At 36.2% G+C, this 13,816-nt stretch overlaps 1 protein-coding gene across 1 annotated transcript; it reads left to right on the forward strand.

The window, feature by feature from the left end:
* The first annotated feature begins 2,768 nt into the window (after window positions 1-2,768).
* On the forward strand, window positions 2,769-3,707 carry LOC106823658 (olfactory receptor 7G2-like). The gene has a single exon (XM_014829481.3). The coding sequence runs from the start codon at window positions 2,775-2,777 to the stop codon at window positions 3,705-3,707; it is 933 nt and encodes a 310-aa protein (XP_014684967.3). The 5' UTR covers window positions 2,769-2,774.
* Window positions 3,708-13,816: the final 10,109 nt, after the last annotated feature.

A 13,816-nucleotide genomic window follows, 5' to 3' on the forward strand; every position in this document is an offset into this window, starting at 1 on the left:
TTACAATAGCTTAGCTGTAGTATAAATATGCATATATTTTTTACCCACAAATATAAACTATGTTTTCACACTTAAAGTTAGAATCCAGTTTCCTGATACCATTAATTAGATAGACATGTCATAGTTTGTATCTACAAAAGGAAGACTGGTATCCAATTAGAGAAGATGGAATGTCCATGTGTGCAAGGTATGTGAAATGGAGGTGAGCAGAAACAGGTGAAGAGAGCTAGAGGGCATACACTGGGCTTTGTAGGACCAGGGAATTATCCATCCTGAATTCTTTCCTTCTATAGTCTTGGCATATAAGAATTTACACTGCCCTGGGATCCAAAGAACAATAAAAGTGTTTGTCTAATGAGGAGCTTTGGATATTGAAGCCCCAGGGATACAGAGACTGTAAAGAGTCTGTCTGTGACCACCTCACTCAACAGCCCTGCCCAGTAGGAAGCAACACCTCCCAGACATCATCCCTCTTGCTTAGAAACCTGGGGCTTCACTCGGTCCCTCTGCCCTTCTCAGAGACAGATCTTCAGTCTCCATCATTGAATATCAAGGGAAGATCTCAAATATTATCCCACAGTGATGCCAGCCAGGTAACCTAAAGACCCCTAGACAATGCTTTGGACATGAGTGCAGGTGTGTACTACAGTTTCATCCCTGCATTACTGTGAAGAGAATCCATTCCTAAGATGATCAATACTAAGCCCCCCATGGAATTTCTGCCAGTATGTCATCCTGACATGCTCTTTTCTACCTTTACAACAAGATTCACACAGCTCTCATTCTGCTAGTCTTGCCTTTGTCTGTATTATGGGAGGGACCATTTTGCTTTTGTGCTTAAATCCTCCCCTTCTCAAACATGATGACTGTTGTAAAATTCTCTGACGTTTACTTCTATCCTTGTGGTGGTGGAGGGGAGAGGTGTTAGTCAGCTTCAACTTATCTTCCTATTATCTCCCCATACGTTTTCATAAATAAATATAAACATCATAATATCTCTTAGCTAGTAAATGGAAAAATAAATTGTGATATGACCACATAGTAGAACAATCTATGGTAGTTAAAATGAATGAAGCAAAACCTAAAATATCAACATTAATAAAATGGCTCCAAAAGCCATTGTAAAAGGTTGTGCACAGTTTGACTCTGCTTGTGTCTGCCTTTTTAGAAAGAACAATGAAATTGTTTTTGGAAGAAAAATACCAAATATAAGAAAAACTTCAGCTGAATAATGTATATCAACTTAGTGTAGTGTTTCCCTCAGAGAATAAAATGAGTCAAAATTGTACAAATGCTTGATGTGGGGGCTTCAATTATACCTCTTATTTATTGCAATGAAAATACCTAAAGAAGCGTGGTGAAGACTGTGAATTTGATAATGTTAATGGGTGGGCACAGAATTATTCATTATTATTGTTCTCGATACTTTTTTGCTTAAATAATCTGTAATAAATATAAACACCTACATAGGTTTAAAAATATTTAAACACTTCTCATGCTGTAGACTTTATATAAAATAATTTTTCTTATAGGTTTTCGTTGTTTGTATTGATTCATATATTTATTTTATTATGTAATTCATTTTATCTGCTTTGTGTCCATGCCAAATGAGTATTGATATAATTAATATTACCTTTCTTTCTCCTGTAAATGAGCGAGATTCCACAGGGACTTTCAGCACATAAACCCATCCCTGAAATGTGCAATTATCACACAAGAGGAGTTCTCTCTTTCTCCTTTCTTCAACTTGCTCCACCAAACCAGTTCTGCCCTAGGAGAGAAACGTGACAGGTACTATTGTTCATTGTAGAAAAAAAAATTACACTAGGAAATGTTAAAATGACTTTCCCACCTGTTGCTTTAAGCCTATTCATTTCTCACTATTACAACAACCACATAAAGTTTATGAAAATTCCTAATATACTAACTAGAACACTGAGCCTCTCATACAGTTAAAGAATTTCCTATTCACAGTGCAAGTGCTGGAGCCTGGATTAAATTCAGAGTGTCAGAGACCAAGTATTAATCAAATGATTGATCCTCTGATGACCACTTCTGTGTCCCTGAGGGAAGGGAGAACCATGATGCCCAGCTTCCAGGGGCTCTCCTGTTAGGATGCTTTGTACTAGTGTTCTCTTACAAGTCTCTGTCTTCCAAGGACCAACAAATTGTTGGTTTTATCTGTCACTTTACTGAAATCCAATGCATTTCATCCTTTCTCACATTTAGCTGGGATTTTCCTTTCTTTGCTTTTGATCATATGTCACTTATCACCTTAGGGTAAGAACATTCCCAAAGATGAGTTGGATTTTGTAATTTTCTTGTTATATTTATAATTGATTGAATGTGTGGAATATTTCTGAAGGAATAAAGCCATTTCTTCTTTAATTCATTATCAGGACTTTCCCACGTGTTAGACAGTCTTTGCTCAACAAGATTTGGGCTAATTAAGTGTGTAGAGTGAAGAGGAGGAGAGAGAGAAGGATGGAGGGAGAAGTAAGCAAAGGGAAAGATTTGAATATTCTCTTGGGTTCACAATATACATGGGCATGTTTTTCTAAAGCACAAGTTCTCAAACTTGTCAGAATCATCTGGAGACCCTGTTGAAACAGATTGCTAGTCATTACTTCTGGAGCTTTTATCATTAGTACGTATGGAGTTGGGCCAAGAATTGGCATTTCTAACAAGTTTCCAGGTACAGCTGCTGCTGATCCAGGGATCACAAATTTTATTTTCTTGTCACAGAGTGTTTTTTCATCAAATTCAAAAACAACATGGAACGCAGAAACCAAACAGATGTTTCAGAATTCATTCTCCTAGGATTAGCAGATGATCCAGAAGTACAGCCTCTCCTCTTCTGCCTGTTCCTGTCCATGTACCTGATCACAATCCTGGGAAACATGCTCATACTCCTGGCTGCTAGTTCTGACTCCCAACTCCACACCCCTATGTACTTCTTTCTCTCCAATCTGTCCTTTACTGACATCTGTTTAAGCACAATCACAATCCCAAAGATGCTGGTGAACATCCAAGCACAGAATCAGCACATCACTTACACAGGCTGCCTCCTCCAGGTCTGGTTTGTTCTGGTTTTTATTTGTTTTGAAAATTGTCTGCTTGCAACAATGGCCTATGACTGCTATGTGGCCATCTGTCACCCACTGATGTACACAGTCATCATGAATCCCTGCTATTGTGGACTGCTGATTCTATTCTCCTTGTTCATTAGCATTGGTGATGCCCTGCTCCACAGTCTGATGGCTTTACAGCTGTCCTTCTGCACTGACTTGGAAATCCCACACTTCTGTGAACTTGCTCATGTCATCAAGCTCGCCTGTTCTGATTCCTTCATCAATACCTTCCTAGCTAATTTTATGGCTAGTGTACTGAGTGGTATTTCTCTCTCTGCAATCATTTTCTCTTATATTCAAATCATCTCTTCTCTTTTGCAAATGCCAACGGTTGGTAGAAAATATAAAGCCTTTTCCACCTGTGGGTCTCACCTCTCAGTTGTTTTCTTGTTCTATGGGACAGCTGTTGGTGTGTATATTAGTTCTGCAGTTACTGACTCTTCCAGGAAGCTTGCAGTGGCTTCAGTGATGTACATTGAGGTTCCTCAAATGATGAACCCCTTCATCTACAGCCTGAGGAACAGGGATATGAAGGGATCCTTGAGGAAACTATTCAGTAGGATAAATGTTGTTTAATGATTTTGTCACCATATTTGGGTCAGGTTTATGGCATGAATCACAGTGAGAAGTGTTCTGTGTTTCAGAATACCTACCTCTTCTATCATCAATGGGTTACCTCAAATGTGAGAAAAGAAAAGGAAAAATAAATTTAGAAGTAATTACCTATTAATGGGATAATTATGACTCTGTTAGTTAAAATTTAAATTTGTATGTAGTAGCTTTCTACTTCTTTGCATGCAAAAAATGTGACTGGCATTTAACAGAAAAGGATGGGCATATAATTATATTATAAACTGTTGTGTGTGCATGTGAGTGTGTATTTGTGCAGAGAAGGGAATAATTTCTAAAAATGAACTCTCATTTTCTCATCAAACTGTCATGATCATCTTAAATAACAAGTAGTTCACACTGTCCAGGTGCTAGGCTCCCCTTTGCACTGATTTATATCTTTAAGTCCCACAACTATCAAGGCATTTTAAGTATACAGATACACTTTTCTCAATTTTATTTTTCCCTCTTAGGCTAACTTGGCAATTTTGTCTCTCTTCCAACCACTGTAGCAGCATTCCTGTCAAGCAGCCTGGACAATGCTGTTGGCAGATTTCATCTTTCTCATCTCAAGATTCTGCTCTGAGCACACTAGTGAATTGTTATTTTTTATTTTTTTCATTCTTTTCAAGATTTCATGCACTTCTTCTTTCCTCCAATTCTTCCATTTTGAAAAAATCAATGATGTCTTATACATCAACTTGTGAGAATATTTTAATATTATAATATTGGGAGAAAAGAGAATCTCATTGATGGAATAACCACAATAACTTAAAGTTTCAAGGAGTATATTCTAATTTTGATCTCAGGTTATGATATGGATCCTGTTTTGATGCTGTTACCTGCAGGATACTACCTATGTGGTCAGAGATTAGGAGACCTTCAAAATAATAGAAAGCACTTGAGGCTTCTTGCAGGTGGAAGTGTTCAAAAGGCAATGAAGGGAATCCAATCGACTCTTCAAGATATCTAAATCTGTACTACTCAAAGTGTGCATCATGTGGTGGTAGGAGTTCACCTCCAAACTGGAAGCCTGCGTTCAAACCCCTTCAGCACCTCTTACTGGAGTGTCAATAATTTTGTGTCCGTAATTTCACTTCACTTGACCTCTATCTTTACATGAGGTCATGGGTAAACAAGAGGATCACCTGACTCATAGGTCACTAGGGAGAATAAAATTAGTATGATAAAATTTTTGAGAACTGTGCCTGACAACAGAGCCTCATAATTGCTAATGGTAGTGGGAACAGTTTATAATAATTATAGCTATCTTTATGATTCTACAAAATATAATTTTTGTCCTAGATTTTTCTATTGCAGTAACATTGGTTTATAACATTATGTAAATTTCAGGTGTACATCATATAATTCAATTTCTGTGTAGTCTACAACATGTTCATCACCCAAAGACACACCCGTCACCATTACAATCCATCACCATACACATGTGCCTAATCACCCCTTTCACCCTGCCCTCTCCCCCCTTCCCCCTCTGATAACCACCAATCCAACCTCTGTTTCTATGTTTTTGTTTATCGTTGTTTCTCTCTTCAACTTATGAGTGAGAGCATATGGTATTTGATTTTCTCCCTCTGGCTTATTTAACTTAGCATAATACCCTCAAAGTCCATCTATGTTGTCACAAATGGCCACATGACTGTGGACATAGAATATCAAACATCAAAAGAAAAACCTCCAAGGAGGAACTGCACTAATCTAACTGTTGATTTTATGGCTGCATATGTGATATTCTCTACATCACTGAGCCATAAGAGTCAATAAACTGAATTCAGGAATAGAGAACTGGTGATAGGTGAATGTAATTGTGAACTTGGTCCACAAGGAGGAATGAGCACATTGATAGATAGAGAGGGAAAAACTGTCTCATTCAAATGAAATCTGCAAATCAAAATACTAATAGCTCTCAATCAAAATAATCCTGAAACAGAAAACCAACAAAATAAATAATCAAAACATAAAGTCTGGCAGACTGAAACAGATAAAAGATGAGGAAAATATTAAAGATGATATCAAAGAGATAATGTCAGACAGAGTATATCAACACCATACTGACTAGAAGGACAGACACAGAGTTGCCCATGTAAAGTGACTTTTGAATATTTCTAAGTTTCTAATGGATTCAATCAAGATGGTAATGGTGGATATGATAAGATTTGACTGGGTTCTGGGTATATTTTGATGCAGACAGCATGGTTTTCCGTAAGATTGGACACAGGTTATAAGAGGAAGAAGAGAATCAAGGGTGATGCTTAGTGATAGAAAAATCCTCAGCACCAGAAAAAATGGAGTTGCCAACAATGATGATAGGAAAAATCATGTGCATATCATATTTGTAGATTAATATCAGGAATTTGGTTTTCAAAATGTTGGGTTTCAATTGCCTGTTAGGTGTCTACATGGGAATGTCAAGTGGGCAGTTGAATATACACTTCTGGAATTCAAGGAAGAGTATCTCTGTGGAGACACAAATTTGGGAGTCCTTAGTGTGTCAATGGACTATCAACCACGAGTCTTGATGCTATTTCAAAGGAATGATGGTAGCTAGAGAGAAGAGATGAGTACTGATCCAAGAGGCCCTCCAGTGTTGGGGTTTGGGGAGGTGAGGAAGGTGATTGTAGGAGAGACAAAAATAGTAGCAAGTGAGATAGGGGTAAACCCAACATAAATATGATGCTGAAAAATGATAAAATAAAGTATTTCCATAAGTAATAAATGGGTCAACCTTTCTAACATGTCAATTAAAGGAAAGTTTCAGATTTAAACGATGAACTTAACCTCAATGATTCTTTAAAAGTAGGTAATGTGAAGGTCTAGGCAAGGGCCTGACTTGAGTGACCTCAATAAATGATGAGAGAAGAATTGAGTTCAGTTAGTAAAGAGAGCTCTTTCAAGAAGTTTTGCTGTAAAGGGACCAGAAAATTGAAGATGTTGCTATATCAGGAGTCCAGTGAGGTTTCAATTGTCTTTTCCTTTTTTTAGGAAATTCAAATAAGCAGGATGCTATGGCAAATAAACTAATCAAGGGGGAAAATTGATGACACAGCAGAGTGATGGAGGAATTAGCTGAGCTATGTCCTAAAGTATGCAAGAGATTTTTTAGTTTTATGCACAAGTGGAAGCATTTGGTTTTGATTAGGTGCAAATAAAATGAAATTTTAGACCTGTTGGGGCCCAGGGCAGGCCATCCCAAAATATTCCACAATAGTATATTGATTATTTTGAATGAAAGTTACTCGAGAAGCAAAAAGGGTATTCTGACCCTTCTGCCTCTATTCCCCTCTGGAAAGCAGGAAATAAATTTCCCATCTAAAAGGCACTCTCCCTGCATCTTTTCACCAGAGCTAGGGAATTGAGGGCCAAGAAGCCTGCATAAACAAATCTTGCTAATTTACTACCTTAAGCCTAAACTCTGCTTAAATTCCTCACTAATTATGTACCCCAAACCTAAGTTTCTTTGTCCTGTCAATTCTTCACAAATTTGTTGTTTTTTGTGTGTGTAAAAGATGTATGTACTGCCTGTTTTGCTCACTCTCTGAGTATTGCTTCTTTATGGTGTCCAATATGTATGTATTAAACTGGATTTTTCTCCTGTTAAACTAGTTTTGTGTCAATTTTATTATAGCCCAGTCATAAGAACACAATAATGGAGGAAAGGGAATTTTACCCTGCCCCAAAAGACCAATTAGACTTAGATACAAATATTTTTCTCATAAGGATCAATGAAAAAAAGAGTTGATTCTTTGAGAAAATTAAAAAAATAATGACAAATGCCTTGGCCAGGCTCACTAAGAAAAAAACAGAGAAGACTGAAATAAATAAAATTAGAAATGAAAGAGGAGAAATCACAATGGATGTCACAGAAATACAAAGATTATAAGAGAATACTATGAAAAACTATATGCCAACAAATTGAGCAACCTAGAAGAAATGGATAAATTCTTAGACTTATAAAACCTCCCAAAACTGAATCAGGAAGAAACAGAGAATCTGAATAGACCAATCACAAGTAAAGAGATTGAAACAGTAATCAAAAACCTCCCCCAAAATAAAAGTCCAGGACGAGATGGCTTCTCTGGAGAATTCTACCAAACATTCAAAGAAGATTTAATACCTATCGTTCTCACACTATTCCAAAAAATTGAGGAAAATAGAGAACTTCCTAACACGTTTTATGAAGCCAACAGCACCCTGATCTCAAAACCAGACAAGGACAACACAAAGAAGGAAAACTACAGGCCAATATCACTAATGAACATACATGCAAAAATCCTCAACAAAATTCTGGCAAACCTAATACAGCAATACATTAAAAAGATCATACACCATGATCAAGCGGTATTTATACCAGGGACACAGGATAGCTCAACATCCACAAGTCAATCAATGTGATACACCATCTTAACAAAATGAGAAAAAAACCCCACATGATCATCTCAGCAGACACAGAGAAATCATATGACAAGATGCAGCAGGCATTTATGTTAAAAACTCTCAATACAATGAGCATAGAAGGAAAGTACCTAAACATAATAAAGGCCATATATGACAAACCCACAGCCAACATCATACTCAATGGGCAAAAACTGAAAGCCATCCCTCTCAGAACAGGAACAAGACAAGGGTGTCCACTCTCACCACTCTTATTCAACATAGTACTAGAGGTTTTGGCCAGAGCAATTAGGCAGGAAAAAGAAACAAAGGGAATCCAAATAGGCAATGAAGAAGTGAAACTCTCCCTGTTTGCAGAGAACATGATCTTATATATAGAAAACCCCAAACAGTCCATCGGAAAACTATTAGAAATAGTCAACAACAACAGCAAAGTTGCAGGGTATAAAATCAACTTACATAAATCAATAACATTTCTATACTCTAATAAAGAACTAACAGAAAAAGAACTCAACAACACAGTACAATTCACAATCGCAACAAAAAGAATAAAATACCTTGGGGTGAATTTAACCAAGGAAGTGAAAAACCTATACAATGAAAACTACAAGACTTTCCTGAAAGAAATTGATGAAGACATTGAGAGATGGAAAGATAGTCCATGCACATGGATTGGAAAAATAAACATAGTTAAAATGTCCATACTACCTAAAGCAATCTACAGAATGAACGCAATCCGAATCAGAATCCCAATGTCATTCTTTACAGAAATGGGACAAACAATCCTAAAATTCATATGGAGCAACAAAAGACCCCGAATTGCTAAAGCAATCCTGAGAAAAAAAAAGAACAAAGCTGGAGGCATCACAATCCCTGACTTCACAACATACTACAAAGCTACAGTAATCAAAACAGCATGGTACTGGTACAAAAACAGGTGCACAGATCAATGGAACAGAATTGAAAGCCCAGAAATAAAACCACACATCTATGGACAGCTAATCTTCGACAAAGACGCTGAGGGCCTACAATGGAGAAAAGAAAGTCTCTTCAACAAATGGTGCTGGGAAAACTGGAAAGCCACATGTACACATGTAAAAGAATGGAAATTGACCATTCTTTTTCACCATTCACAAAAATAAACTCAAAATGGATCAAAGACCTAAGGGTAAGATGGGAAACCATAAGGCTTCTAGAAGAAAATATAGGCAGTATACTCTTTGACATCAGTATCAAAAAGATCTTTTTGTAAACCATGTGTTCTCAGACAAGGGAAACAACAGAAAGAATAAACAAATGGGACTTCATCAGACTAAAACCTTCTTCAAGGCAAGGGAAAACAGGATTGAAACAAAAAAACAACCCGCCAATTGGGAAAAAAATATTTGCAAGTCATATATGTGACAAGGTATTAATCTTCATACTAGATAAAGAACTCAACAACAAAAAATCAAACAAACCGATCAAAAAATGGGCAGGAGACGTGAACAGACATTTCTCTAAAGAAGGTATATGGATGGCCAATATGCACATGAAAAGATGCTCATCATCAGGGAAATGCAAATCAAAACTACACTAAGATATCACCTTACACCCATTAGAATGGCAAAAATAACCAAAATAAAAATTATCTAATGTTGGAGAGGTTGTGGAGAAAAATGAACCCTCATACACTGCTGGTGGGAATGCAAACTGGTGCAGCCACTATGGAAAAAGTATGGAGATTTATCAAAAATTAAAAATAGAAATACCATATGATCCAATGATCCCACCACTAGGTATCTAGCCAAAGAACTTGAAATCTGCAATTCCAAAAGTCCCATGCACCCCCATGTTCATGACAGCATTATTTACAATAGCCAAGACGTGAAAGCAACCTAACTGCCTATCAACAGATGATTGGATAAAGAAGATATGGTATATATATATATATATACACACAATGGAATACTACTCAGACATAAAAAAAGGATAAAATCATCCCATTCACAACAACATTGATGGACCTTGAGGGTATTATGTTAAGTGAAATAAGCCAGATAAACACAATCTCTGTATGACTCCACTCATATGTGGAAGTTAAACACGTAGACAAAGAGAACAGATTAGTGGTTACCAGGGGAAAAGGGGGTGGGGTGTTGGCACAAAGCATGAAGTGGTACACCTACAACACGACTGACAACCAATAATGTACAACTGAAATTTCACAAGGTTTTAAATTATCATAATCTCAATAAGAAGTTAAAAACATATTTGTCTCATAAGGTAATAAGTAGCACATGTTTTTTCTTTCCAAAACACAACAGTTGGAGAAGTGGTGATATGTATGGAGATTTGAAAAAAAAAATGCTGAATAAAATGGCAACAATTTGTTAACTGCCCTAAGCTGTATCTCAAAATGAGAAAACTTCAATCTACCAACAAAAATGGCCAGATTATTTGACAGGAGAGTTGTTTCAGTATTAGAAGAGAGAAGATGGTCAAGTCAGGTTTAAGAAAAAAAAGGAAATTTATCAAAGTATAACTGGATACCTCGAATGCTTTTGTGGTTGTGGAATTTAAAAACTTGAATCTATATGACTTACTTGGTGGAGAATCTAGCACATTGTAAGCATGAAGTAGTTGTTATCTAAGATGATCACGAAAACTGGATGGGAAAATGAGATCTTATCTTTAGAATTTTCTTGCCTTCCCTGCTACGTACACAGCCATGTATGAAATAAATACATGCAAACTCTCTTCTGTTTAGCTGCCAGTCTTGTTTTTACTTGAAGTTAACATGAAAAGACATTCTAGTTTTTTTTAATTTTGAAATAACCTGAGTCATTTATGTCTATTGATAGGTTATTAATTCTAAGTTGATTTCTCTTTTCTTTAATTCTTTCCTAGGTAGCTCAAGGGGACAAATCCCACACTTTATTTCTGAGTTTTTAGGGCATTTATAGAAATAATTAATACCTTGATACTCAGTAGCTTTATCTCTTCCTTATATTTTGACACATCTGTCTCAGTTGTATGATTAGCAGATAATGTCAGGAAAATAAATATTGAAAATCAATTATGGCATTCAGATCCTCTTCCTTCTTTTTCTGTTGGGTCTGTCAAAGGCTGAATTCCTAGGTACCGGCTCCTACAGGAATCCCTAGTTTGTGAGCCAGGATGAACTCGAGGGCATTCCCACTTCCTGTGTTAATACAACATAGCTGAGAATAGGGTCATTGATTGCCCAAAACATATAAGATTTGATTGACTGAGTTCTAGATGCATCAATATATTTGCCCATTGTTCTTATTTTTCATTTCTTTTTAATTTTATTGTGGTCATAATGGTTTACAACATTGTGAAACTTCAGGTGTACGTTATTATTTATCAGTTTCTGTATATATTTCATCATGCTCACCACCGGTAGTCTAATTTTTATCCATCACCATTCATATGTGCTCCTTTACCCCTTCTGCCCATCCTCCATCCCCCATCCCCTCTGGTAACCATTAACCTGTTCTCTTTGTCCATGTGTTTTTTCATCTTCCACATATGAGTGAGATCATGTGTTGTTTGCCATTTTCTGTATGGCTTATTTCGCTTAACATAATATCCTCAGGGTCCATCCATGTTATTGCAAATGAGAGGATATTGTCTTTTATTATGGCTGAGTAGTATTCCATTGCATGTATTTACATCTTCTTTATCCATTCATCAGTTGATGGACACTTGGGTTGCTTTCATGTCTTAACTACTGTGAGTAATGCTGCAATCAAGATAGGGGTGCATATATCTCTTTGGCTTGTTGATTTCAAGCTCCTTGGATAAATATCCAGTGGTGAGACAGTTGGATCATATTGTATTATTATTTTTAATTTTTTGAGAAATCTCCACACTGTCTTCCATAGTGGCTACACCAGTTTGGATTTCCATTCCATGAGGGTTCCCTTTTCTCCACATCCTCACAAGCATTTGTTATTTTTTTGCCTTGTTAATTATAGCCATTCTGACCAGTGTAAGGTGACACCTCATTCTAGTTTTGATTTTCATTTCCATAATAATTAATGATGTTGAACATCTTTTCATGTTTTCGTTGGCCATCTGTACATCGTATTTGGAAAAAATGTCTGGTCACATCCTCTTCCCATTTTTTGATTGAATTTTGTTTGTCTTTTTGTTGTTGACTTGTATGAGTTCTTTAACTATTTTGGATATTAACCCCATGTCTGATATATGATTTCCAAATATTTTCTCCCAGTTGGTGGGTTGTATTTTTATTTTGTTCATGGTTTCCTTTACCTTGCAGAAGCTTTTGAATCTGACATAGTCCAAATTGCTAATTTTTTCTTTTGTTTCCCTTGCCTGAGTAGACATGGCAGTCAAAAGAAATGCTGCTATGACCATGTGAAAGAGCTTACTGTTTATATTTTCTTCTAGCGGTTTTACGGTTTCACGTTTTACATTCAAGTATTTAATCCACTTTGAGTTAATCTTAGTATATAATACAAGATAGTGGTGTGCTTTCATTCTTTTCAATGTGGCTGTCCAGTTTCCCCAACACCATTTATTGAAGAGACTTTTCTTTCTCCATTTTAAGCTCTTGTCTCCTTTGTCAAAGGTTAACTCCCCATGGTTTTATTTCTGAGCTTTCAATTCTGTTCCATTGATCTGTGTATCTCTTCTTGTACCAGTACCATCCTATTTTGATTACTATAGCTTTGTAGTACACTTTGAAGTCTGGGATTGTGATGCCTCTAGTTTTCTTCTTTTTTCTCAGGATTGCTTCGGCTATCCAGGGTCTTTTGTAGTTTCATATGAATTTTAGGATTCTTTGTTCTTTTCTGTGAAAAATATCTTTAGGATTCTGATTGGGATTGCATTTTGTCTGTAGATTGCTTTGGGTAATATGGACATTTAAACTATGTTTGTTTATCAAAATCATTGCCATGAAATATCTTTCCATTTATTTATGTCTTCCTCGATTTCTTTCAATAATGTCTTATAGTTTTCAGTGTAGAGCTCTTTCACCTCATTGTTTTAATTTATCCTAGGTATTTTATTCTTTTTGTTGTGATTGTAAATGGGATTGTATCCTTGACTTCTCTTTCTGCTAGTTTATTATTAGAGTATAGAAGTGCAATTGATTTTTCTAAGTTGATTTTGTACCCTGCAATTTTGCTGTAGTTGTTGATTATTACTAATAGTCTTCTGGTGGATTCTTTAGAATTTTCTATGCATACAATCACATCATCTTCAAACGGTGACAGTTTCATTTCTTCTTTTCCAATTTGGATTCATTTTATTTCTTTTTCTTTCCTAATTGCTCTGGCCAAAACCTCCAGTGCTATGTTGAATAGGAATAGCAAGAGCAGGCACACTTGTCTTGTTTCTGTCCTCAGAGGGATGAGTTTTAGTTTTTCCCTATTAAGTATGATGTTGGCTGTGGGTTTGTCATATATGGCCTTTATGATGTTGAGGAATTTTCTTTCTATACCCATTTTATTGAGAGGTTTTATCATAAATGGATGTTAGATCTTGTCAAATGGTTTCTTTGCATCTATTGAGATGATCATGTGATTTTTATTCCTCATTCTGTTAATGTCTTTGGGGGATTAACATGATGTAATCTACACAGAATTCGAAATATAGTACAATGTACACCTGAAAGTTATACAGTAATATAA

This window comes from Equus asinus, chromosome 20 (assembly GCF_041296235.1).
Source record: "Equus asinus isolate D_3611 breed Donkey chromosome 20, EquAss-T2T_v2, whole genome shotgun sequence".
In the NCBI taxonomy this organism is placed as follows: Eukaryota; Metazoa; Chordata; class Mammalia; order Perissodactyla; family Equidae; genus Equus; species Equus asinus.

Excerpts from the sequence above, each read along its gene's own strand:
- LOC106823658 (XM_014829481.3), top strand. The coding sequence starts at position 2,775 with ATGGAACGCAGAAACCAAACAGATGTTTCAGAATTCATTCTCCTAGGA.